The sequence below is a fragment of the Cygnus olor genome, chromosome 17 (assembly GCF_009769625.2).
Source record: "Cygnus olor isolate bCygOlo1 chromosome 17, bCygOlo1.pri.v2, whole genome shotgun sequence".
NCBI lineage: Eukaryota > Metazoa > Chordata > Aves > Anseriformes > Anatidae > Cygnus > Cygnus olor.
Genome location: NC_049185.1, coordinates 11,303,267 through 11,326,512, shown reverse-complemented (window position 1 = coordinate 11,326,512; position 23,246 = coordinate 11,303,267). Strand labels below are relative to the sequence as shown.

General features: G+C 38.5%; 1 protein-coding gene across 1 annotated transcript in view; it reads left to right on the top strand.

The window, feature by feature from the left end:
• AACS (acetoacetyl-CoA synthetase) overlaps positions 1-23,246 on the top strand; it is a 41,548-nt gene that overhangs the window by 9,356 nt on the left and 8,946 nt on the right. Inside the window, exons 4-12 of the mRNA XM_040577165.1 lie at positions 1,518-1,631; positions 9,302-9,399; positions 12,897-13,011; positions 13,562-13,643; positions 14,717-14,867; positions 17,109-17,189; positions 18,295-18,419; positions 22,073-22,137; positions 22,320-22,442. Coding sequence (XP_040433099.1) covers positions 1,518-1,631; positions 9,302-9,399; positions 12,897-13,011; positions 13,562-13,643; positions 14,717-14,867; positions 17,109-17,189; positions 18,295-18,419; positions 22,073-22,137; positions 22,320-22,442 — 954 coding nt within the window. The remainder of the gene's footprint in view (positions 1-1,517; positions 1,632-9,301; positions 9,400-12,896; positions 13,012-13,561; positions 13,644-14,716; positions 14,868-17,108; positions 17,190-18,294; positions 18,420-22,072; positions 22,138-22,319; positions 22,443-23,246) is intronic.

Sequence of the window (23,246 nt, the reverse complement as noted above, 5' to 3'; positions counted from 1 at the left end):
TCAGAGAGAAAAATCTATGAAAAATCAGAGAGGAAAATCTATGACCTGATTTTGATGTAATAAGAGTTGATCTGTGAAGTCGGATAGAAATGAGGCTTCTAACAGAAAGCTGGCTTCGAAGTGATGAGCGTTCAAATTTTGAGGTCATTAGAAAAGCTTCTAAAGTATTATTTAATTGGAAAAACCTCAGCGTAGTTGTTTAAATACATCTTGTGCAATAGCTGAAAGCCAAACACCGATCAGTAAGTCAGCTCTAAGGGTATGTAGCAATGACGGGATTGACTTCTGTTAACGTTAAGTGTGCAATTTGAGAAAAAGTGGAGTTAAATACTTGCAATTCAAATTATTGAAGGAATTATTAGCAACTTAGTTAATTTTTTTGGTTTGATAAGTGATCACATTGTCTCTTGGAGATCTTGTTTCCTGTTAGGAAGTCATGGGTTGCACTGGAGACTCAGTGCTTAGGTGATACCACACAGAAATTCAGCTGATACAGGTGTATACTGTGTCAGTGCCTGAGTAGTGAACACACTTCTTTCCCTGCAGGAAACAGGCCTATACCTGCATCTCTTTTCATGGCCTTCTGCTGTATTTAATCTTCTTAAGATCTCTTAAGTCAGTATTTTTCATTAACCAGTCACTGCTAGGTCAGAGTGGTGTTTAGAGAACCTGTGTCAGGTTCCTGAAATCGCTAGGGATGATTCTGTGGGAGCTCTGTGAGTGTAACATGGCGTGGGAATGGAAGCGTAACTTTCCTAAACAATTTCATTTAGTACTGTCTCCCACTGTCAGTCTCTTATTTGCGACTCCTTTCTCCTGGGGTCTTTAATCACAAAGTGAAATCAGAGTCCTCTTTCCTGTTGTTCTAGGGGAACACAGAATTTATAGACATGCCCTGCTCAGCTTATGAACTGCGTGTTTTATTGACTTCTGTACTGCTTCCCATCAACACCTGCTGTCTTGCTTCATGTAGGTCTAAATTTACATGGGTGGAAGTCCAAGAAGGCAAGAGTAAAAATACCGTTCCCTGCTTAAGGAAAATAATGACTGGAGCTGTTCTGCAAAGACCTGCTGTACCAGGGCATGCAGTGCATTTTTGTGGCTACGTTCTTGACATGTGTTTTTATGAGAAATGCTGGATATTGGAAATAGGATGGGCCCAATGTTTTGCTTGGTTTTGCAGTCAAGTTGAAGAAGTACAGGGCCTTTAAGATGACAAACTTTGCCTTTCATAACATTTGATTTGCTCATTTTGTTTCATGAATGATTTATTAACAGCTTATGTAACATCTGACATTCGGTACAAAAATGAAAATACCCTGCAGATCCCTCAGAGGTGCATGGAGTCCAGTTTAGTTTATTTGGTTTGTGGTATGTTGGCAAACACAGATGTTTAAAAAAAAAAAAAAGCATACTAAAAGTCATATGTTTTCCTTCCAGAATTAGTTACTTGTACTGACTCTAGGTTGCAGTGTAGAATTTCTGATTGGTTGTTTTAATAAATCTTGTTTCCGCAGAGGAAGGCAAAGAAGAAATCTTGAAAGTTACTTTTGAAGAACTGAGACAATCCGTAGCTTTGTATGCTGCAGCCATGAGGAAGATGGGAGTAAAAGTGGGAGACAGAGTTGTGGGTAAGTATTTTTTTAAAGGAGATGAGGTAAAATTTTCTTGAAATGTGCGAATGAGTAGAGTTATAAAAACATGAGTATGAAATGCTGCTTCACAGAAACATTCTAAAGAAAAGGCTCTTATGCCTTTTAGTTTTGTATGAAATACGCTTCAGGAAGGAACCTGGATTAGCCTGCACATTCTCAAGCACTGCAGAGGGATGGAAGAAAACTCATTTTTGAAGCTCTAAGTGCTCCATGGAAGTGGAAGTGATGGAGACTTTGCATCTAGCTGAGCTTTGACTCACAAGGTTGGGTAGGTTCACGCTGTGGCAATCTTGGAAATTATGGTCCCAGGCTGTTTGTTCTGGTGCCAGCTGGCAATTACTGTCCCTACAGCCCCAGGTAACGTGCTGCATTGTGAACAGCACTTCTTGATGACTACACACTGCCTTCTGCCACCAGTGCTTTTGGGAGCAGTGACTTCCAGCAGAATGGTGGCAGTGAACAGCTGAAGAGCGATGACTTTTTAAGTCATTCCAGTGCTAGGCTTAGCAGTTAGAGCTGTATTATCCTTTCAGTAGTAACTCAGTATTTTTTGGAGTAATTGAAGGGTCTTAGTCCTGTCATAAGACTGTTGTGCAGACTTTTCCAAATAAACAATTTTTTGTCTTACGAACAGTTTGTACAATATGCAGTCCGGGCATAGGAGTTACTCAAGTTGGCTTCAGTCCATTTGTTCTGAATTGCTGCTTATGATCTTGCAGTTGATCTGTTCTGTATCTGCGTTTCCCATGCTCTGTAACATACTCTCTGTAATTTTGTCAGTGTGGTGCAAGTCCAAACTGCAGTATCCTTGAAGTTCCCTGACGCCTACCTGATAGTTGTGCTGATGTGCCTATCCATCTTACTACTGGAACCCCATGTTCTTTGAGCAATACTTGGCAGTTATCCTAAGTCTGTGTAAATTCTTATATGGTGCAAACCCAAAGTGATGAAACTGCTTAGTTTGTTTTTCTGCAAGTTACAAACCAGAACTTGAGACAATGCCTTCAAAATCAGAAGGGTATGCATTATTATTTTTTACTGCACACATAAATATGACCCGCAAATGGGGATGTAAAATATACTCAAGAGATCTCATGCTACATGTATGTGGTATGAGTATTCTGCTGAACTGGTAACTGCAGAATTTAATTATCACAACTAGGGGCTTGCCTTTTTTACACAGAATTAGAACCAAATCGTTAATGTAGTATGAACCATCCAGCCAAGTAAGAAAGGTTTGCCTGAATGAAGAGTAAGTTGATGCTTTACTTTTGTTTCCATTTTCAATCTTAACACTATCGCGTTCACCCTGATAACTTCTTGAGGAGCAACAGCCTCTGTCTGAAACCAAAATAACGAATAGGACGACTTACGCTCCACAAAGTTTGGGTATTTAGAACTTAAATGTATGGTGTTGCTTACAATGTCCTCTGCTGTGTACATCAAATGATAAGTGGGTTGCATTTTTTAAATTTGCCCCAACAATGTTGGCAAAACAGTATCTAATCATTCATAGAAGTAGAAACCTGGACATCGTGAAACCAGTCAAAGTCATAGTCAGGTTTTTGTTGACCACTTCTAATGTTTTCCGTAAACACAGTCTGTCTGCATGGAGCACTGAATGTGTTCCTTTTTTTTGTGACTTTTGCAAAGAAATTATTCAAGATGTGTAAAAAAGAGTACTTTATGTTGCAGACTGCTTATGGAGATTTAATACACTACTCTATATTGTTTTGTAAATAAGTTTTAAAAAAAAAAGTTATGAGTTCTCAAAACAGTTGTTCCACGCATATTGCTGGTTATGCTAACGCAGTGGATTAAGTCTCATCCATAAGTGACAAGAAGGAGGCTATGTACCAGTTTCAATTGCTATAACATGACAATATACTCAGAAAGTGGTGGAGCAATGCAGAAGAGTAACTACTGGTTTTGTGTAGGAGATTTTAATCTCTGGGAGGAAAATACTGGTCCCTAGGGTAGTGGGACTGATATTAATATTTAAGTATGATCAGGTGAAGGCCCACTAAATGGGAACATTTGTTCTGGATTAAGGTTAAAGAGTTTTTTCTACATCAGATTGTGTTTGCAAATTAAAGTTCTGTTCACAACCTGATTAACTGCCAGAACTCTTCTTATCAAAGCCAGTTAGAAATGCTACAGTTGGGAAAAGAAGGCAAAAATAATGGTGGTGGTATTTTGTGCTTGTTTCGTGAGTAGCCCTTAGTGTATAATATAGAGGAGAAATGTGCTTTGTAGCTGGAGAAGAGAATGTGCTGTTGAAATGTAGTTGTAGCCAATAGTGATAACCATGCTAATAATGTCATCATAACTTTAATAACTCCTTTTAGTTAATGAGCATTTTTGCTTAGCACAACTGGAGGCTGGCTGATGCTTGAATCTTGTTTGTTTTGGCAGCTGGCTCACCTCTTAATTAAATTAAAACTAAATTAACAGACTACCTGCAGGAGGTAGCAATCCAAATTTCTGCTGACAATTCATTGTTAATGTCAGTGCTTCCTTGCACATAAAGGGCAGGATTTAACTGTGCACTTCAGCATCCTGTTCTCACAAGAGAAAATGTGTGTGACTCCAGTGGGAAGCCTGATGTTCAGTGATTTTCTGAGCAGGCACAAAACGCAGTCTCTGGCTATCTAGTGACATTGCTGCTGTTAAAACAACAAGCAGCAAACAGATTGGAAAAAATAACAAAAATTTAAGTTTTGTGATGTAGCCTGACTGCTTCATTTTTTAAGCTTTGTGATCTATTAACACGTTTGAGTTACTATAGAAAGCTCATCTTTCACAAGTGCTATACTGTCATAAAAGTTCTTTTAAATTACTCTTCCTGACAACTTAAAATGAATAGAAAGGGGAGGATTCATTCACTTGTAGAGGGTGTGCTGCTTCTGTCTAGCTCTTGGGGTCAAAGTGATTGTAACTACAAGATTTTGATGTAAACTACCATCAGACTTCTTCCTAAAGAATGGGTATTAGGAAGAGTTTCAAAGATGTTACAGTATCTAAGGAATGATGTTTTTATTAAAATACCTTAATTTTATATGAACCATGGGCAGTTTCTTGCATTCTGTTTTTTTTTTTGCTTGCTCTGCCGTCTTACTCTGGCTGCTGAGAGACTCTCCTTGTAATCCCCGGTCAGATGAACCTGTACCAGCTCCCAACATTTGAGCTGTTGCACAGTTCCCCTTCCCCTCCCCTGGTGCCCAAGACTCCTGACCCTGACAGATTGCGTTGCCTTGGGCAGCAGCCCATATCTAGGGAGAGCTTCCATCTGAAAGAAATCAGGAGATTTTGTATAGCAATCCAGCTATGTACACACAGACATATATTTAAATTGGGTCTCAACTTCTTTCATAGATCTCTCTCCTATGCCAGAGGATATTGGCAGTCCTTGGAAGAGCTGAAATGTGACATCACAGTGGGAGGTTGAAGCTGCCGGCTGTTCTCCAAATCCCGTATTGACATGGGGGAGAGACGTTAAGTGTTGGGTGGGAAAGCTTGAGTCATACACCCGCTTGTGGTACCGAAGATGAGGCTCTCCAAAGCTTGCCAAAATCTACTGGGACCTAATTTGTTCCAAAGCTCTTAGCAGATGGCAGAAGGAAGGGTGATTCTTCACATAGCTTATAGCAGTGTAATGCAGGGCGTGCTTTTACTTCTGAAAAGTCGTCTTTTAAATAGAAGGGAGATATTTTGACTATTTTTGTTTTAGTTGTGTAATACCTAGTCAGCCTGCCAGGTTCTGATGCCCTTTGTTGCCACTTTCTCTTAAAATCACTTAAAATCTGGAGTTGTTAGAGTTATAAACAAGACCATTAGCACTATGTTTTCTTGTGAATTTAATTTCTGTTCTTTAACGCCTCTAAGTTTAACTGTACTTAACATATCCCCTAGTTTGTTCAGTGCAGCTTGTGGTTGCATCATACCAGTAATAGTATGTTAAAGTTGGAGGTGGGTGAATGTGGGTGGACAGGCAGCAATGTCAGCACTTTTTTCAGCTTGATTTCTTCCTAATTCTCCATTTCCATCACTGAGGAGGTGGCACTTAATAGTAAACATAACTGAAGCAGATGTGTAGTGAAACATCTCTTCTAAAGATATCTTGTAATGCTGTCAGGGATGCTTGAACAGTTGAAGAGACAGATAAAATACCTAATCCAAGCTACAGAAATCCAAATGTGAAGTACTGGTGGTCTCCCCCTGGCCACCTGTTTGGCAAATTAGAAGGACTACAGCAAGAATAAAGTAAAACTGGGAGTACCTGTGGTTTTAGTCTCCAGATCTGTTGCTTCTGTTGCCCTGTAACCAGCTTTTACAGCCATTCAATTACAAGTCAGCTGTGAAACAAACTAATCTTCCCCATGTGTTCACATGCAAAATCCCCAACAAAATGTCAATGAATTACATTGTTTAAAGCTGGTATTTTATCTATAGTAACTGTATTAGCCCTGCTTGCTTGCGTGGGTTTTAAAGCTAGTTTTGTAAGAAGATTAGCGTGTTACTAATAGTGTCAGGCCACAGCAATGCTGGGTAGGATGGCCATTTTAAAATCCTCTCAGTATGAAATCTTGCATTGACATCAGAAAGGGAAGCTGGAAGTCTGGTCTTTGAATTGTGTCTTATGTTTGAGAGCTAGATGAATAGTATGGACCATGGAGAAGGTATTTCAGTTACAAGTCTCTACTTCCATTTGTCTGGATGCATTCTGTCAAGGCTTGAGCTAAATCTTTGATGCAGGGTCAAAGTTTTCTTCAGATAACTAGAAGTGGTTGGATGCCTCTGCCTTTGAGTGCATGTTGTGGTTCGAGGCACTAGGTGCTTTCAGGGCGTGTGTTCTGAGCACTTTGAGGAAATTGAGACTCTTGGCAACATGACTACACCAGGAATTTTTAGACTACAGTTTTCACCTATTTTGAGTACTGTAGTGTAAATGAGCATGTAAATTTAATTTCAGCATATGCTAGATCAAATAAGTTGCAACTGACAGCAGATGCTGTCCAGAACAGATCAGGCTCTAAGTGCTTCTTAAAAAAATAAATGTATACAGTGTTGGTAAGATATCACTTGTACTGCTTAGAGATTTTGTCACAGCTTTTCTCATGAAAGTTTTTTCATTTGTTTTTATGGATGTCATTCCAGAACAACTACATTTTTATTTGTGCTACGTGGTGTTGGGCATTGTGACAAGTAGGTGAAAATCCTGATGAGCAGGTTGTATGCCTGCAGTGATCAGATAAAGGTGTAGAAATGCAGAGTAAGTTGCCTTATGTGCTTCATACCTTTTGGCAGTTTTGGCTGATATGCTCAAATGCCACTTCTAAGCCAACTGACAAGTGGAAATAATGATTTAATTGTCAGTTCTCAGTAATAAGCAGACTTCTGTACTTGCTCTGAGGGCTTTTGTAGGAAGAGTGAAGAGAACTTGCATATAAGAGATGTTGTAAACTCTACCAAGGTAATCAACCAGCTCTGAAGCTTGGAGAGACATCTTTTAGTTTTCATTGTTGTCTGGCCTGCTGATAACCCTCTCCAAGAAATGCTCATTGGAATTAATTGGCATCAGTTAAAAAAGAACAGTTGCCATCACACACGACCACAGTTTAGGCTGCTTCATACACTTCAAATTATTGTTCTGGGAAGAAGACTTCTCTTTAAAAAAAAACATAAAAAATAAAAATAATCAAATTTTGCGGTACTGTAATACTTTGTGTTGTAAACCTTGACAGTAGGGAAGAAATAGCAAAATAAACATGCCTTTATGGGGTAGAGGCTTTGCTGCACTTTATGTACTTAAGAACTTTACTGAACAAAACCCCACAAACTATGCAGCTCAGGAGTAATTTACATCTTAACATGGTATTTTTATTTTTTATTCAGTTGTGATTTTTAAAGAAACTGTTGCGCATGCACTGTAACACTATTTTCAAAGTTGCTACTCCCAAAAGCACACCTGAAATTGTCAAGCTGGTTTCAAAAACTGATTATACTGATTTTGAATCATGATGAAGAAAAAAAATTATGCTTTTGAAATCTACTTTTTACAAAGTTGAAAAAGGATAGACTTTCAAGCTGTGTAGATGAACTGGCAAAAATATAGCTCAGTACCTTCTTACTTGATAAAGTTAAAACATAACAAACTGCTATTAAAATCTATGATCTTAGTTCCTGTCCTGAAAAGTACTTCTGTAAATATCTTCCGTTGGAGGAGGACCAAGTGCCAGTGAGTTTTTGCTGCCTGGTAGATACTTCTGCAGCACCTGTAACTTGCGCTGAAGTCCAAGATCTGCCAGTGTGCACCAGTTTTGTAAAATGGCTTAAGAAGCATTTTAAGGCCATTTAAGCTTGCTTTCAAACACTAAATTCTAATTAGTTGTCTAAATAATTAGGCCTGTTCAAAGTACTCTGACATCTTTCAGTTGCTTAAAGAGGATTATCTGAAACTCCAGATCTTTGATCTGTTTTACGGTAGTTTATGAATTTCAGTTGCAAGTTATTTGTGGGTTGGATTCTGCTAAGTTGAGAGTCAATCTCAGTCATGTAGCGGGCTTTCTGGAGAGCTGCTCAAATTGAGCCCACTGAAAATCTAACTAACTTGACTTCCATTTTGTCTGTGTGCCTTGATAAAGTGAATTTCAACGTTGAAAACTTGCTGCAAGCTGATGATAAATCTGAAGAGCCACGTTTGTATAGGAATGTTCAAGGGCTTGTCCTACCGTGTTCCCTCCTTATCAGCTGAGACACTGGTTTTGCTCGTTTGTGTTCAAGATTCTGGCAGTGTATACCAGACAAAGTTTAGCCATGGAAAGCTGAATCTGTGCTTTTGAACCTAAACAGGCTTCAAATGTAAAGCAAAAACTTGAAGAACTCTGCCCACCCTCCTGCTTCATATGTCTGTTCATGCAAAGACTATTGCTTTCAGATGCTCTGTGCGTATTGAGTCATATGCTGAGTAAAATTAGAATGAAGCCAGGTGTAAAAGTCACCTGATCTGTTTAGGGTGTTCTTTGTCATTTCTGCCAAGAAAGCAAGGAAACGTTTATCTTTCTACAGGTGACGTAAATAGCTCAGTACAGAAAGCATTGAAGGAATGCGAGAGACATCTCTGATGTGACCTGGTTGCATAAGAGAACCTTACAAGATCAACAGTTAGCTGAATTTGTTTTATTCTGAGATCCCTGCCTTTCTAAGTGCTGCTGAGTATTCGTACTCTTTTCTCCCAGATGTTTGTTTTTCCTAATGGCTACCTTTCAATGCACTGCCCTGCATGTGCCCTTAGTCTCCACGTAGCCTATTCAGCCTGCCAGTTCCTCTCTTCAGTGTGCCAGCCTCTTATCCTGAAAGTCTCAATAATTAAGCAGAAACCTTTGTAAATTAGGAGTAAGTCTGTAGGTATAAAATCTGATACAACTTTTTATAAATGGAATTCTGTATAATTCATTGTGTCACTGATTAGACTTTGAAGGAGGGCAGTATGACAGTGACAAACTTGTGGAGTTAAAGGATGCTTCAGCATGCAATTCTCATTTTTTTTAATCTGTGTAAACTGGCTATTGTATAGATTATATTTTCTGTAAGCTTTGATAGTTTCTAGTTTTCTTCCATCTTTAACCATTCAAATTCTGCCACAGGTTACTTACCAAATAGCATTCATGCAGTAGAAGCAATGCTGGCTGCTGCAAGTATTGGTGCTATCTGGAGCTCAACATCCCCAGACTTTGGCATTAACGTGAGTAGCCTTGTTGTACATTCCAAAAAAGCTGTCGTTGTTATTTTGACAAATGTGATGGTGACAAGTTAGAGGCAGATGGATTCTGTTCACTTTAGTCTTACTGCCACCTCGTGGCACAGCCAAGTACTCGTATTTTTTTTGTAGCTACCACAAACTGAACAAAAACCCGTGCTTTCAATTGTCAGCGATGATTTTTCAGCGCAGTAGTTTCAGTATCTTTAGCTAACTCTGTTGGGAGATTTACAGACAACCCATAGTCCTGGTGAGCTTTGGGATATGTTCCTCTTTGTTCACATAGTTCTCAGCACATCATAAGCAGTAACATCCAAATTACTTTTAAAATGGAATGTTGAATCTCTTTTCTGTCTAAACGTTAGCATGAAAGCATTGAAAAATATATTGTTTGTGTATTGCAGAACACAGAAAATACCCACATTTTTAGGTGGTATATACCCTTAATCTCATGCTTTAATCCCAGGAGCTGGTTAAAGGTATGGAACTGTCTCAGGATTAGCGCTAGAGGGCAGCAGCATTCTGTTGGTTTACAGTTGAAGTTGTATCCCTGGGAAAGAAAAATGATGTAAAAAAAAATCATTGCAGCATGTAATGATCAATCTGTTCTACAAATATTTTCTGCCTGCTCAGAAAATGACAGTAGGGAGTATTTTCTTTGCAATGTGATTTGATCTCTCATCTGGGGGAAGATTGTTCATTTTGCTTACATAACAGAGCACTGGTATGTTGTGTCCATGTTGATAACGCTGTTATTTTCAGTGCCCAGCTTTATTTATTTTTTTGTGATAGTTTTCTTAATGAAACTTGGCCTTAGAGCAGCGGTGTCATCAATATCATTTATTCTCCTTTGGTTTGGCAGCATGTGTTGACATGAATTCAAACCCTAAAATCTTGACAGATCAGCAGAGGTCCTCAGGGATATTGGCTCCCACCCGAAGGAATAGGTTTTCCTCCTTCTGTGCACTTACATTTGTCCTGCTAACATAAATGAAGATTTTGTTTGTGTTTTGGGAAACAGTGGAGCGTTTTCAACATTTCAAATGTGATTGTGTATATATATTTTGTGAATCCTAGAAATGTCACTTTTCAGAGCTGCCTACACACTGCAGGCTCTGAATGCCATACGTCCAAAGGCTCCGCAAGCATTCAGGATGTCTGCTGTCAGGGAACCAGTGAGTTTCCTCCCACACAGAATACCGCCCTTGGCAGCGTTTGCTTCGTTTCTCCAGTCCCTGTTATCCATTTAGGTACAGTAACAAGAAACTGATTCTTTTTGGCCTGAGCACAAGAGATTGTTGGATATGTAAGTTTAAAAAGAGGATCTACTCTTAGAACGGTGTGAGAAGCCTTTGGTAAGCCCTTGCAAAGTCAGTGCAGCTTCATTCATGGGGTCCTGCACAATTTTTCGTACAGCATTTGAGGCTCATCAAATAGAATGAGCCATATCTGATATACCTGCGCTTTTCACAAAAGCAATTCCTTGCTGAACCATCTGGTTGGATTAAAGTTCAGTGTAGCAATTACACGTTCCATCTGCTTGTATTCCCTTTGTATCACATCAAGCTGCCCTGTGGGATTTGATCCTGCCAGTGCTAATGAATCCAACTGGGTGTGTTAGCAGGATTAGTAAAACCCTGAGAATTGTAGTCATCTCTGGGTCTGATTCACACTTCTCTTCAGATTTCATTCTTCTGTTAGAGTACCCTTAGTCCTCTCATTGGTCTTCATTTTCAAACAGGCAGCATGGATCTGGGGTATGTATGCTCTGTGTTCAGCACGAGCATATGCACACAGGGACTCGGTGTGAACTGGCTGATTGGTCAGGTCTCTGAAATATCACAAAGAAGTGGGATGATGACATACCAGAGCAGACGGAAATTTGCTTTCATATTCCCTTAGAGACTAATGTTTTTAGCTAATATACATTTCTGAGTTTGTTGGTTAATACACTAGTGGCTTCTTGAAAACCTGTTCTGTTGCTGAAACTGATTAAGGGCATTTTTTTTAAAGTAATTGATATAGTTAGGTGTCAGTGCATTGTCATGGTGTTTTTTTAAGGATGTGAACAAGGAAAAGGAAAAGCATCTTCAGGCTTTTCTGTATCCTGGAAAACATTTTTCTTCAGGCAATAGGAGAGAAAGTGTGTCCAAGTGACATTCAGCAGAGACAGTTGCTAATTATATTTAGTCGCACCCCTGTTCCTTACCGGTGGTGGTCAGTGAGCTTTTCTGGAAAGGCAACGTGGAGAAGTAGTTGTGGCAGGACCTCCGTGCTTCTGCAGTAGGCTTTCTTGCAAGCCTGACCAGCCCAGCTTGGAAAGGAGTTTAACAGAGATTTGTTGATTGTGATTTTTTTTTGACTTAATCTTTTTGGTTTGGTAACAATTTGGCTCCATTCTGGTTGCGAAGTAGAGCACGATGCACAGGACAGATAATAAAGGCTGATGGGAAGAATAAGCACATGACTGAAGTCTGGTTTTTGCAGCATGATTTAGGAGACTGTTCTTGAGCAGTCAGCTGACAATTTTATAGTATTGAGTAATCTTGTAGTTCTTAATATTTCAAGTAATGTGTATAGAAAGGGATGAACGTTACCCTGTGCTGGGAGCTTTTACTAAAAGGATTTGCTTCTTGCTGTTGAATACAAAAAGATCCATTTCTGGTAAGCTGCTGCATGCAGTGTACCTGAAAAAAATAAAAGAAATGCCACAAGGGTTTTCTTCTAATGTGATAATAGCTATGGTAAAATCCTGGAAACAGTCTTAGCTGGTGAAGACACCTAAAATCGTAGCATTTGAATGTTTCCTGCCCCAGGGGTTCTAGAAGAACTGATAGTTTTTTCCTGGTGGCATGTATGTGTTTGATATCTCGTCATTCTGGTAAAAATCAGTGGTACGACTTCCTTTGCTAATGATTGCAGAGCAAAGGTGTGACTTCATGTGAAGTGCCACCTTGCCGTATGATAAATGCATCTTCCAGAAGGCTTTTTTCCCTGTTTTCCTGTTTTTCCGTACATTGTCGAAATAGCACTGGGGACAGATTACAAGGGCATATAGAGAGCACCTGTGGGAAGATGCAAATACGAGTCTTGGGGGCCTTCAAGTAAGCTAAGTGCCTTATTCCTACCCACATCACATTTAGGCGCTTATCCTCTTTAGATAGGTTTATAAATGTAGATCTCAAGGTGAATTTTTTTAGTGGTTAGATAGCTTTGTAAACTTGATCCCTCAGTGAATGGTCTGTGATCTGTGGTGATTTTGTTACTGGTTGGTGGATGGTGGGGGTCACACAATCCGTTGTTACAAACCTGTTGTACCTTGAAGATCTTGGGTGAGTGAAGGACACATGCAAGCAGTCTTTTAACAATTATTCTGCCAATTGTTATCTTTGTTCCTTGCTTAAAACAAGATTTGTGTTCAGTATCCAGTGGGTTTTCTTGTTTTAGCAATTCATTCTTAACTTGTTTTTCTCTGTCCTTAGGGTGTGCTGGACAGATTTTCCCAAATTCAGCCTAAGCTCATCTTCTCTGTTGAAGCTGTTGTGTACAATGGCAAAGAACATAACCACTTGGAAAAGCTCCTGAGTGTGGTAAAAGGTATTTCACTGCATACCATTAATCTTATGCTGTAATTCTGTGCACACTCAAAGCTTGCACTGTCACTGAAAATGACACCTTTGCTTGTTGCTGTCCCTGTTCCTTTCCTGTATCCCTATGGCCAATTAAAATTGCAGAATTGATATGAGTAAAAAGCATTTTTTTGCATAATTTTAAGTCTTTTTCTTGCTTAGCTTAAATATGTTGATACTTCTATCAGCATAAATTAGCTGGCAGTGAAGTGGGGGAACAGGAGAATTGGTGATGCTGTCTTTCTATGCCCATGTGAAGTGCTGCTGAAAACAACTGAAGAGGTGGTTCAGCACTAAAGCTTGATGATTTATGCTTTTATTTTTAAAAGGCTGACAATAATGAGGAAATCATATCTTAAGTAACAGAACTTTGGGGGTTTCTTAAACTCTAAAACTATATCCAGTACTCAATGCATCAGATTTACCTCCGTTCCTTGGGGCATTACACTATGATCCAATTGGACAGAAAAGACTTTTGGCTTGTATAACTGAATGTAGTAATTTTTTCTTCTTTCCAGGGCTTCCAGATATAAAAAAAGTGGTGGTGATTCCATATGTCTCTTCAAGAGAAACCATAGATATCTCTAAGATTCCCAACAGGTAATGGGAGACTGTCCGAACTAGGGATGGATGCTGATATATGTCTTGAAAATTTATGACCTCTTTAACTTGTAAAAGCTAGGATTTAGCCAGATTTCTCGAGATGGGTCCATTATGAAAGCACAGGTGGTATTTTGCTGTAGATGATTTGCTTCCACAAACCCACCTGTTAGTGTAATGGTTCTCAAATGATCTTTCCCTTCCGAGTCAAGGAAGCATGGAATGTGTCCTGGGATGAGACAGCACAGGAAAAGTCAGTTTGGATTTTTTCCATTCTTTCTTTCCCTTAGTTACTCTGATTGTTCTTTTCTCTTTAGGAACCATGGCGAGAGTGGCATTTAATTTAGGACCGCAGTCACCATACTAAAGGTGACTAAGGCTTAAACTGAAGCGTGCTCTGTGTGCAGTGGAGATCGGTTAGGCAGCAGTTTCTGCCTCTTCCTATTCCATCTCAAGCTGCTTTATCATGGGATACTTTTTACTGGCTTTATCAAGATGGGATGCAGAGCTGTGTTACCCTTTTCTAGGAAAGAGACATTTTTAGCCTTTTTCATTGGCTAGAGTGGTGCAGTTGCTAATTCAAAGTTAAGTAGAAGACCATTCTGTTTCAAGAGATAATACTGGGTTTAAAATTAAACTAAAGCTTTAGTAAGTACTCAGTACAGCAGGGCTGCATTTACAGTGTGAGAAGCAATGTGGAGAATTCTGTTTTCTTGTCGTTGGTTACATGAACTGATTTTTGTGTAGCTCCTATCCCAAAGCCAAACCTCCACTGACAAACTGGGAATCTGCTTTCATCTGTTAAGGCAGGCAGCTGATGGTAGGTGGAGATTTCTAGGCTTGATTTTGTTACATCTCAATATTTTACTAATGCTTTATTTTAAAAGAGGAAAAGGAAACAAAAAGCAATTCAAACAGAGTAGAATGACTAGGAATGAAAATAATATACATAGTTTGAATATGTAGCTTATTGTAAAAGAGTTACTAGATACAGAGGTAATCTTAAATATGGGCTAGGGTAATGTTTTCAAAAAAAAACAAACTGAAACGTTTCCTTTTCCCCTCTTATGCAGTGTCTTTTTAGAAGACTTCCTTGCTACTGGGAAAGAAGGAGACCAGGCACCACAGCTGGAGTTTGAACAGCTGCCTTTCAGTCATCCTCTCTTTATCATGTATTCATCAGGCACAACAGGGGCACCAAAATGCATGGTTCATTCAGCAGGGGTATGTCTTCCCTGGAGCTGTGCTATCTATATATAACTCTGTGCATTATGTTCCTTTTTCCTTTAGCAGCATCTTAAATCGTAATATACTTCAAGGAAGAATTGATTACTGACAGTTGTTCAGTAACTCACAATGAAACTTCCAATATATAAGTTACTGTTTGTAAGCAAATATGGATTAATGAGGACATAAAATAATTTGATTTAGAGATTGGTATGGAGACCTTTCAGAGATTTCAGCTATTGGGAGCAAGTGTATGTCACATAGTTGGTAGTACTGGTCCAGCTATTTCTTCTGAAGTTGTACTGCTCCTTACACAGGCCTCTCTTCAGTTATCCAATACTCCCTATTTTTTTCCTTTGTGAGAAAATCTTAATCAGTTCATTTCTATCCATCTTAAGGACTCCTGAGACCAGGGCTTAAGTAGCTGCACTGCTACAGAGCTCTTGTGTAACTGTAGGCAAATTGCTGAGGATTCTTCAGGCCTGAATATTTCTGGATGCTGCAGAGAGAACAGTGGTGATTCGGGACTGGGACCAGGACCAGCGGCCATGAGTTGCTGCTCTCTGAGCTACCTAACCTCTTGGTGCTGATCCCTTATGTGCTGATACTGTGGCTCAAGAGCAGCAGCGCCTACTGATTTTTGACGCTCCAGATGCTCGGCGCTGTATTAGCTGCGTGCTAAGCCCAGCGAAGACAAGCAGACCAGTAGGTTTTTGTCAGCTGCCAGATTATGCCATGTAGTGCTAAACACTGAAGATTTATTCTGAGCATCCTACAAGTCCTATAAGTAAACAAGTCCTATAAATAAACTTGAGAGAGCATCTTAGGTTGTAGGCTTTCAAACAGCTATATACTTTACCAGAATACATTTATTTATTTATTTATTTTTACAGACTGAGGGTTACCAGGGCTTTAGAGGGGAATATTTCATGGTCTCTGCCTAAAGTCATTGTTAAAGAAAACTGTTTTGGAAGCTGTGGAAAAGTAATAACTAAATGGTTATTTAAATGAAAGCTTTTTTAAAAAAATTTAATTGAATTTTACTTTTAATTTCACTACTTTGTGTGGTTCTTTCAGAGGCAATGTGTTTGCTTTTATACATAGAATAATTAAGTTAACACCTGCAATTCTTTTGGCAAAGCTAATGAGTTAGTCATAGCATTTCTAAATCCTGAATGTGAGATTTTAAAACATAGGTAATAGTAGTGTATAGCTAGATGGCAGCATTGTGACAGCTTAGTGTGTTCAAACAGTGGCAGGTGAATTGAGACGTGGCTCCAAAGAGAAAATCAGATTTACTCCTTTATTTAATGTTTTCTGCCTTTTCTCCCAAAGTGCGTGCTGTTTTTATGACTTTTTCATTTCAAATATTTGCCTGTAATGTATTTTCTTTCAGCGTAAATCTTATTGCATGTTTATGAGGCTCTTAACAGTTCCACTATAACTCATTACATAAACGCAAAAAGCACTATTTTAAAATCAACCATATTGTGTCACTGCAGTGAAGTGACTTGGAAGAAGTAGTTTATAAACTTATTTATCCTAACAAATTACACTTTAATGATGATTAGAAAAACACTTCAGCTGCATTTCCAACAAAAGTGAAAAGGAGATAATATATTTTACTACAGTTTTGTGAATATCGATGCTCTGAGCAATGAGATTTTCTACATTTTTAGTCACTTCACTGTTTACAAGAGATACGTATAGTTAAGTCTCTTGTTTCCTGAGTGTTAATAGGTAAGGTGATTTGCATAAATAATGTATGATAGCTGCTGCAGTTCATAGTAGCTGTAGGTCCCTCATTCCTCCAAGCTGTCTAGATATACTGAATATGAAATCTTTCTGCTATTTACCTGACAAATCTGATTGGTAAAACCATACTGTTATAACACGATAGTCTGCATGGAGTACTGTGCAACTCCGATGGCTGGGCAGAGTTGGAAGTGAAGAAAGTTGTTTATTCCATGAATTACAAGTGGTGTACAGTGGGAATTGCTGAGGTCTAATGAGAGAGGCTGAGAAGTTATGTGAGAAAATGGAGAATGCAATCACTGCTGCTGATTTAGATAGGCCTGGGAGTTACTTCAGTTGTGGATAGAAGAAAATACTTGTCTGTAATCCTGGAGTGCATCCTGCGAACGGCAGGCAACATCAGGTTTTTTGAAGACATAATGTGCTGTCAGTTTTCCTTTCCATTTATGTGCACTTATATTTTTTTACTATTATTTTTTTCAGGGTACGCTAATACAGCATCTGAAGGAACACATTCTTCATGGCAACATGACCAGCACTGACATAATTATGTACTATACAACGGCAAGTGTGGCTTATTAAGGCGTTTCTAAAAACCCTTTAGTGCATTTTTCTTATAAAGCTGAGGGAGCTTTCCCCACAAATCTGCAAGTTCATTTTTATGTATTTTTTAATTCTTGCTCTGTAAAGAATCATCCTACTTAATAGAGTTTTTAAACAAGTAAATTGTCATGTGGGATAATAAAAATGGAGCAGGGACCTTTCTGATGAAAGGTCAAACTTATGTTAAATGTTTCTGATCTAATTAGTGAGGAAAATTAATTGATTTTTACAGTTCCTTAGGGTCATTGATCTAACTGCCTCATCAATTTAATCTGCAAAATAGGCTCTACCTTCCTGCAACATGTAATTAACCATAGTGAAGATGATGATTTTTTTTTCTGTTTTGATGGAGAGGAAAGAATCTGAACGTCTGAGTTTTAGTGAAGGAAAAGGAATAAAACTGAATGATCTTTGTAGGGGTTCAGTTATGTTTTTTTCTAATGTTGTGGTAAAGAAAATGATTCTGCAGTCCTCTATTACTCTAACGGTTTGAGAAGGCTCATGTCTTTCCTCGTGAGTTCCTTTCTGAACTTTAACACTTCTAGTTGGTTTGTAATACTCCACAGAGGAATTATGATTACCTTGTCCCAGTCTTGTCCTATCTCTTGACTCATGCTTTAAAGCTATGTGTATAGGGAGGTATGGAATCCCTATGCCATTAGATATTTATAAGGCAAGTTAGTTGAACATTCATTAGGAATGTATACCTAATTCAGACTTCGGACAGGTGAGAGGATAAACAGTGCTCCAGCCCTATTTTCTGATTCTTAAATAATATGTTTAGAGGTAATCAGCAAAGATAGATATAAACTTGTGCTGCTTTAACAGTTTCAAACTTTCAGGCAAGGAGGAAAGTGGAGGGGAAGATGGCATATCTTGAATAAGGACAGAGAGCATGCTTTGGGCCAGATGATTATGTGAAAAGCCTTGCCTGTTCATTTTCTAGTTGTCTGTAGCTTCTCTGCAGCTGTATGACAACAATATTCCCGGCCCTGTGATACTGCTGCCAGGAAAGTGGATGATAGCTGACAAAGATAGAAACTAATGGAGGTATTTTCTTTCCTAGACTGGATGGATGATGTGGAACTGGTTAGTGACTGCACTTGCTACAGGAGCTTCAGTGGTCCTATATGATGGATCTCCTCTAATTCCATCACCAAATGTGCTCTGGGACTTGATTGACAGACTGGGGTATGTAAAGAAGGTTAAATGTAATGATATGATCTTTTTTCCTGTTAGGTTTACCACAAAATCAACTTCATTAAAGGTGTCAAAAACTAGTATGTAGCCTGACAGTTTTGTCTTAATGTTGAGTGGAACTACTTCTTAAAATTTAGTACTAAAAACAATCTTTGAGAGAGCAGAAGAGAAAAAGAGCTGATTGTTTCAAAATTGATTCAAGTATTTGGATTCCAAGCAAACAAAGAATTTTGGTTCAATAGTCAGTTTTCAAGAGCAACCTTTTCAAAAGGCAATAATTGGGAGCAATCTAAAGAGTAATTTCTCAGGGCATAGAACTTACGAGAATCTTTTGTTTCAGGCAGCTCAACATATGACTCTATACAGCACTTTGACTTAAAGACAGAAATGGACTGGAAAGGCTCAGCAGGGCTGCTTATATTTTCATATTTTGCTCTTTAATCTGTAATGCTAGATTCACCCTGTCAGGCAATTTAAGTGTTTTACATGGTTCTTTGTATCTAGCAATGCTCACAGTGCCCTCTCTCGAATTCCAGGGAAATGACAGGTATCATAAACAACTAAAATCCTGTGGTGGTGTTTTACTACAGTGGTTAAACTTTGCTTTTTGTATTTTTCCCAGTTTTCTAACTGGATGTAAGGAGCATAGATCTGAATGATGTTACTTTGTGGTTAAATGAGTGTCATTTTTAATTAGTAATTAAAATTAATTCATTGGTGGTGGAAAATGGATGCCAAAAGACTTGTTCTGACTCTTGGTAATTATTTATTTAAATTTCACTGTCTTTTGTGCCATGAATTTAAAGACTGACATTTTGTCTCTGGCTATTATAACTGAAGGTTAATGTCTAGTTGGAATGTTTCCATTAAAAAAAAAAGCTTAACACCCCTTTCCCCTAGCATCCCCTCCCCAAACAGCAGAACAGGCAAAAATTTAGAATCAAGGAATAAGACAGCTTATTTTTAAGCATTGTTTCTACATGCCAAAAGTAAGTGAAGATAACTCAAATGTGTCTGCATGTCTCACTTTTGTAATCTGGTGCTAAAAGCGGTGGCCATCTGTGTGGTACTTCATAACGCAGTCTGTTCCCAACTGTCATATGCTACATATTAAAAAAAAAAAAAAAAAGCGTTAAGACTACCTTGCTTCTCTGAAGATGTACCATACTTTCCTTCAGATATTTTGATGATACTATAAAAATATGCAATCTTGTACTTCATGGCAAGAATTACTTAAGTGGACTTCAATGAAAGATCTATTCAAGTGAACTGTGTTTAGTCACCACCCATCAGTTATCTAGCATTTGGAAGGAAATAATAGCAGATTAGTCTCTACATGTGCTGTAGAGGAAGTGTCAAAGAGTTTAAAAATACAGAGAAGCATTACATATTTTAACTATAAAATAAGAAGTAATCTGAAGCATGGAAGGAAAGCAAGATATTACACAAGAGTAAAAATAGTTCATGTGTTTGTGATACATGGTAAGTGAAGTGAAGAAGTTTAGTTGTGTGCTCTCATGGTGCTTGATAAATTGCTTTATGCAGTGATAGTTGTGCAAGTAACCTGTCCCTGCCCAAAGGTAGCAGCCTCTCAACTGTCAGCCACGTAAATGACAGAGGAAGACATCCCTGGTGATAGTGGGATAGCCCTCGTTCCACTTCTGAAATGGTGGTATCATCTCAAGAGCTGTTCTACTTTTCATTTTGCCTTCGGAGTAAAAGTGAAAATAGGATCTTGTTTTTAAATTATACTGAGGTGCGTATTGCCCAAGTTCTGTGCATTCAACCTGTATCCCCTATCCTTATTTGTCTCTACACGTGTTCTTGAGTGAGTTTATTGCTGTACTTTAAAACAAATTAGCAGAAAGCGAATAAGGTTTCCTGAAGGTCAGCAAAAATAACAAATTAGTGCTTCCTCTGATAGAGTTGGAAGGGGTACAGCCTTTCTTTTGAGTTGTAATTATGTTGTATATGAGAGCTCTTTTTTCTTTTTTACTTGTTTAGAGTACTGAAAATAAATTTTGTGCAGTCATCTAAATTTTCTCATGTTTCCCGTTGAGATTAATGACACCTCAGAATTTGTATGTTAAAGCAGTAAAGATTCTATTCCAGCATAGTGACTTTTTAAAACTAGTATAAGTAATTATTAGGGTTCATTGCTTACTGAAAGTAGTTCAGTTTTCGGCAAATGAAATCATGATTTTTCTGAAGGATTGGGAAGGGTATGTGAAAGCACCGTGGTTTGTTTTGGTGAATTTGTAGAAAGTATTTAGCAACTGGGAGATGGTGTTTCTGGATTGTGTTTCCTTCATCAGCATCAAATAGACTTCAATTCTCTCTCCCCTCCATCTACTAATGTTCAAATGGGCATTTAATTAATACATTAATTAGGCATGCAAGTGCCCCTCTTGCTAGAGATCATAGGAGTACTGACACGCAGTGCAGGAGAGAGGGCTGAAAATATAGAAGTACCAAAATAGTCTTCTTCCTGTTAGAATGTTCTTGCAACTTTTCTATACAAAAGATTACTTCCCTTGTGCATTCACAGGGGAACAGATCTTAGAAGGCTTTTGGATCTTGCAGGATGGATGCATAAGTTTTGACTTTGAGCTATTGGTAACAGCTCAGTTTAGTGCTCATTTTGCTGCTAATGCACAAGTCATTCTCCACACGATTGCCCTGGGTACAAAAATGAGAAGTGTCATGTTCCCTATTTGTCAAAAGTGAAAAATGGACATGATTCCCAAAGCTGTATTTTATTTATTACGTTAATTGAAATATTTAACACTGTGCTTTCAGTGTTGTTGTGAAAGTCCTGCATAATGTAATTGCTCTGGGTCTTATTGCATTGTCATAAAGACTGGTGATGTGCAACTGGGAGACAGAACGGTCTGCTCAGTCTTAAAGATGCTAAACATGATGTCTCAACATTAATGCGCGCACTGGCTGTTGTAATGTAAAATTACCATATTTTAATGAGCAGTCAAAAGCAGCTGAAATAGGGATTCTCAATGAGTCTTTGCCCTGCTCAAGGATGCAACATACAGCCAGATACTGAATACTCCCTCCGAATATACTTTTTGCAGTGTCGGAATTCATTTATTAAAAGTAGCTAGGCCAAATTTCATGTTCAGTTAGACATCTGCAGCTCAGATATGAACTGAGTATGTATCTAAGAAAATCACTGACTGCTGTCTTCAGAGCAAAGTATTCTTTGTTACACAGTGCCCCAAAATGGCAAATTTTTCATGTGTTAGTGTAACAAGGCAGCAGATCTGTGTTAAACAGCTCAGTGGCAATTAAGGCCAATTAATGGAGTAAATGTTAAAACATTTTGTGATGTCTTTGGAGTGTTCTGCAGTTACAAATTCCCATAAATGAAAGCAAACGTTTTCCAGAAGGTGGGAAAGCTTTGCTTAATATTTAAAGATAGAATTAAAAGTTCCAAAGCTACAGAAATGACATGTGACCTGACTAACTTTGATGGCTCAAAAGGATGTGCCTTGCACTTAGAAAGCTTTAGGAAACTACATTGCTTGACTAATCAATGTACAGAGTGCCTTCAGCCCCTGCTTACTGCAGTGGGAATTGCAGAATCTTAATGTCTTTAAATATGTAAAACATTTAATTTTTTCTCCCTCTAGGATCACCATCCTTGGAACGGGTGCAAAGTGGCTGGCTGTGCTAGAAGAGAAAAATTTAAAACCATGTAAGCTTCCAAGGGCTATTGCATCCCCTTTTACCCTCCTTCCTGCCTTTCCTCCCAGGTTCTGGTTCTGAATCATGTCACAAACAAGCCATTTATGTAACTTTTCTGGATTATAGTGACAAATGGTTACAAACTCTTGTAAAAATTCTGCCTTAACCTAGTTTGATTTCCTCCTTTTTAAGGTGAAACACACAATCTCCAAACACTCCACACTATATTGTCTACGGGATCACCGCTCAAATCTCAAAGCTATGAGTATGTCTACAAACATATAAAAAACAGCGTCCTCCTGGGATCCATTTCAGGTGATGCTTTTAGGCTATATGCATCTTGCTAATTGTTTGTTGCCTGTGCATTTCCTTCTTGCTTGCTTGCTACATTGGCAAGCTTAGGCCTTGGATCATTCAGGTTTGGGTATAGTTAGACTAAATTGTCTCTTTTGTGCAGAGATTCTCTGTATAATTCAGTATGCCATAATGAAGCTCGTACGCAAAAGCTTTTAGGCGGAGTGTTTCTGACATGGTGGATGTTTGGGGTTTTAGCTTTTTTAAGCAGGACCATTTATTTTGACTGGCTGTCCTTTGGGGTAACAGGGTGAGATCAAGAAAAGTCTATTAACCTACAGAACATAGTGTTCTGAAAATAGCTGACTTTAGCAGGAAATTCTCTTAGAGGTTTTTCCTTGTTCCCATTTCAATTCTTTTATGCCACGTAATTGGCACCGTAGACAGATTTTTGTAAATTATGTAATTAGAGAAATATCAAGCCCACATACTGTGTGGTTTGTTGTAAGGAGTGCTGGCTGAGGGAACTTGTATTCATATAAGGTCCCTCACATTCATAAGGTCCCTCATTCTGCTTTGTAATGAAGGCTGAATTTTCACAAGGCTTTTTAACTTAGTCTGATTTTAAAGTCTGAGTGTTCTGCTACTGCGGTCACTTCTGACTCTGGTCTTAGAGTAGCGCTGAATTTTAGACTTGCTACTATAGACATTAATGGTCTCAAATGTGGAAGACTATTTTTTGAGTAAAGCTAACAGTATTCTTGTCCTAGAATTCTACTTCTTTAAGGTCCTGGAATATAAGTATTTCAATTAAGCAAGCACTAT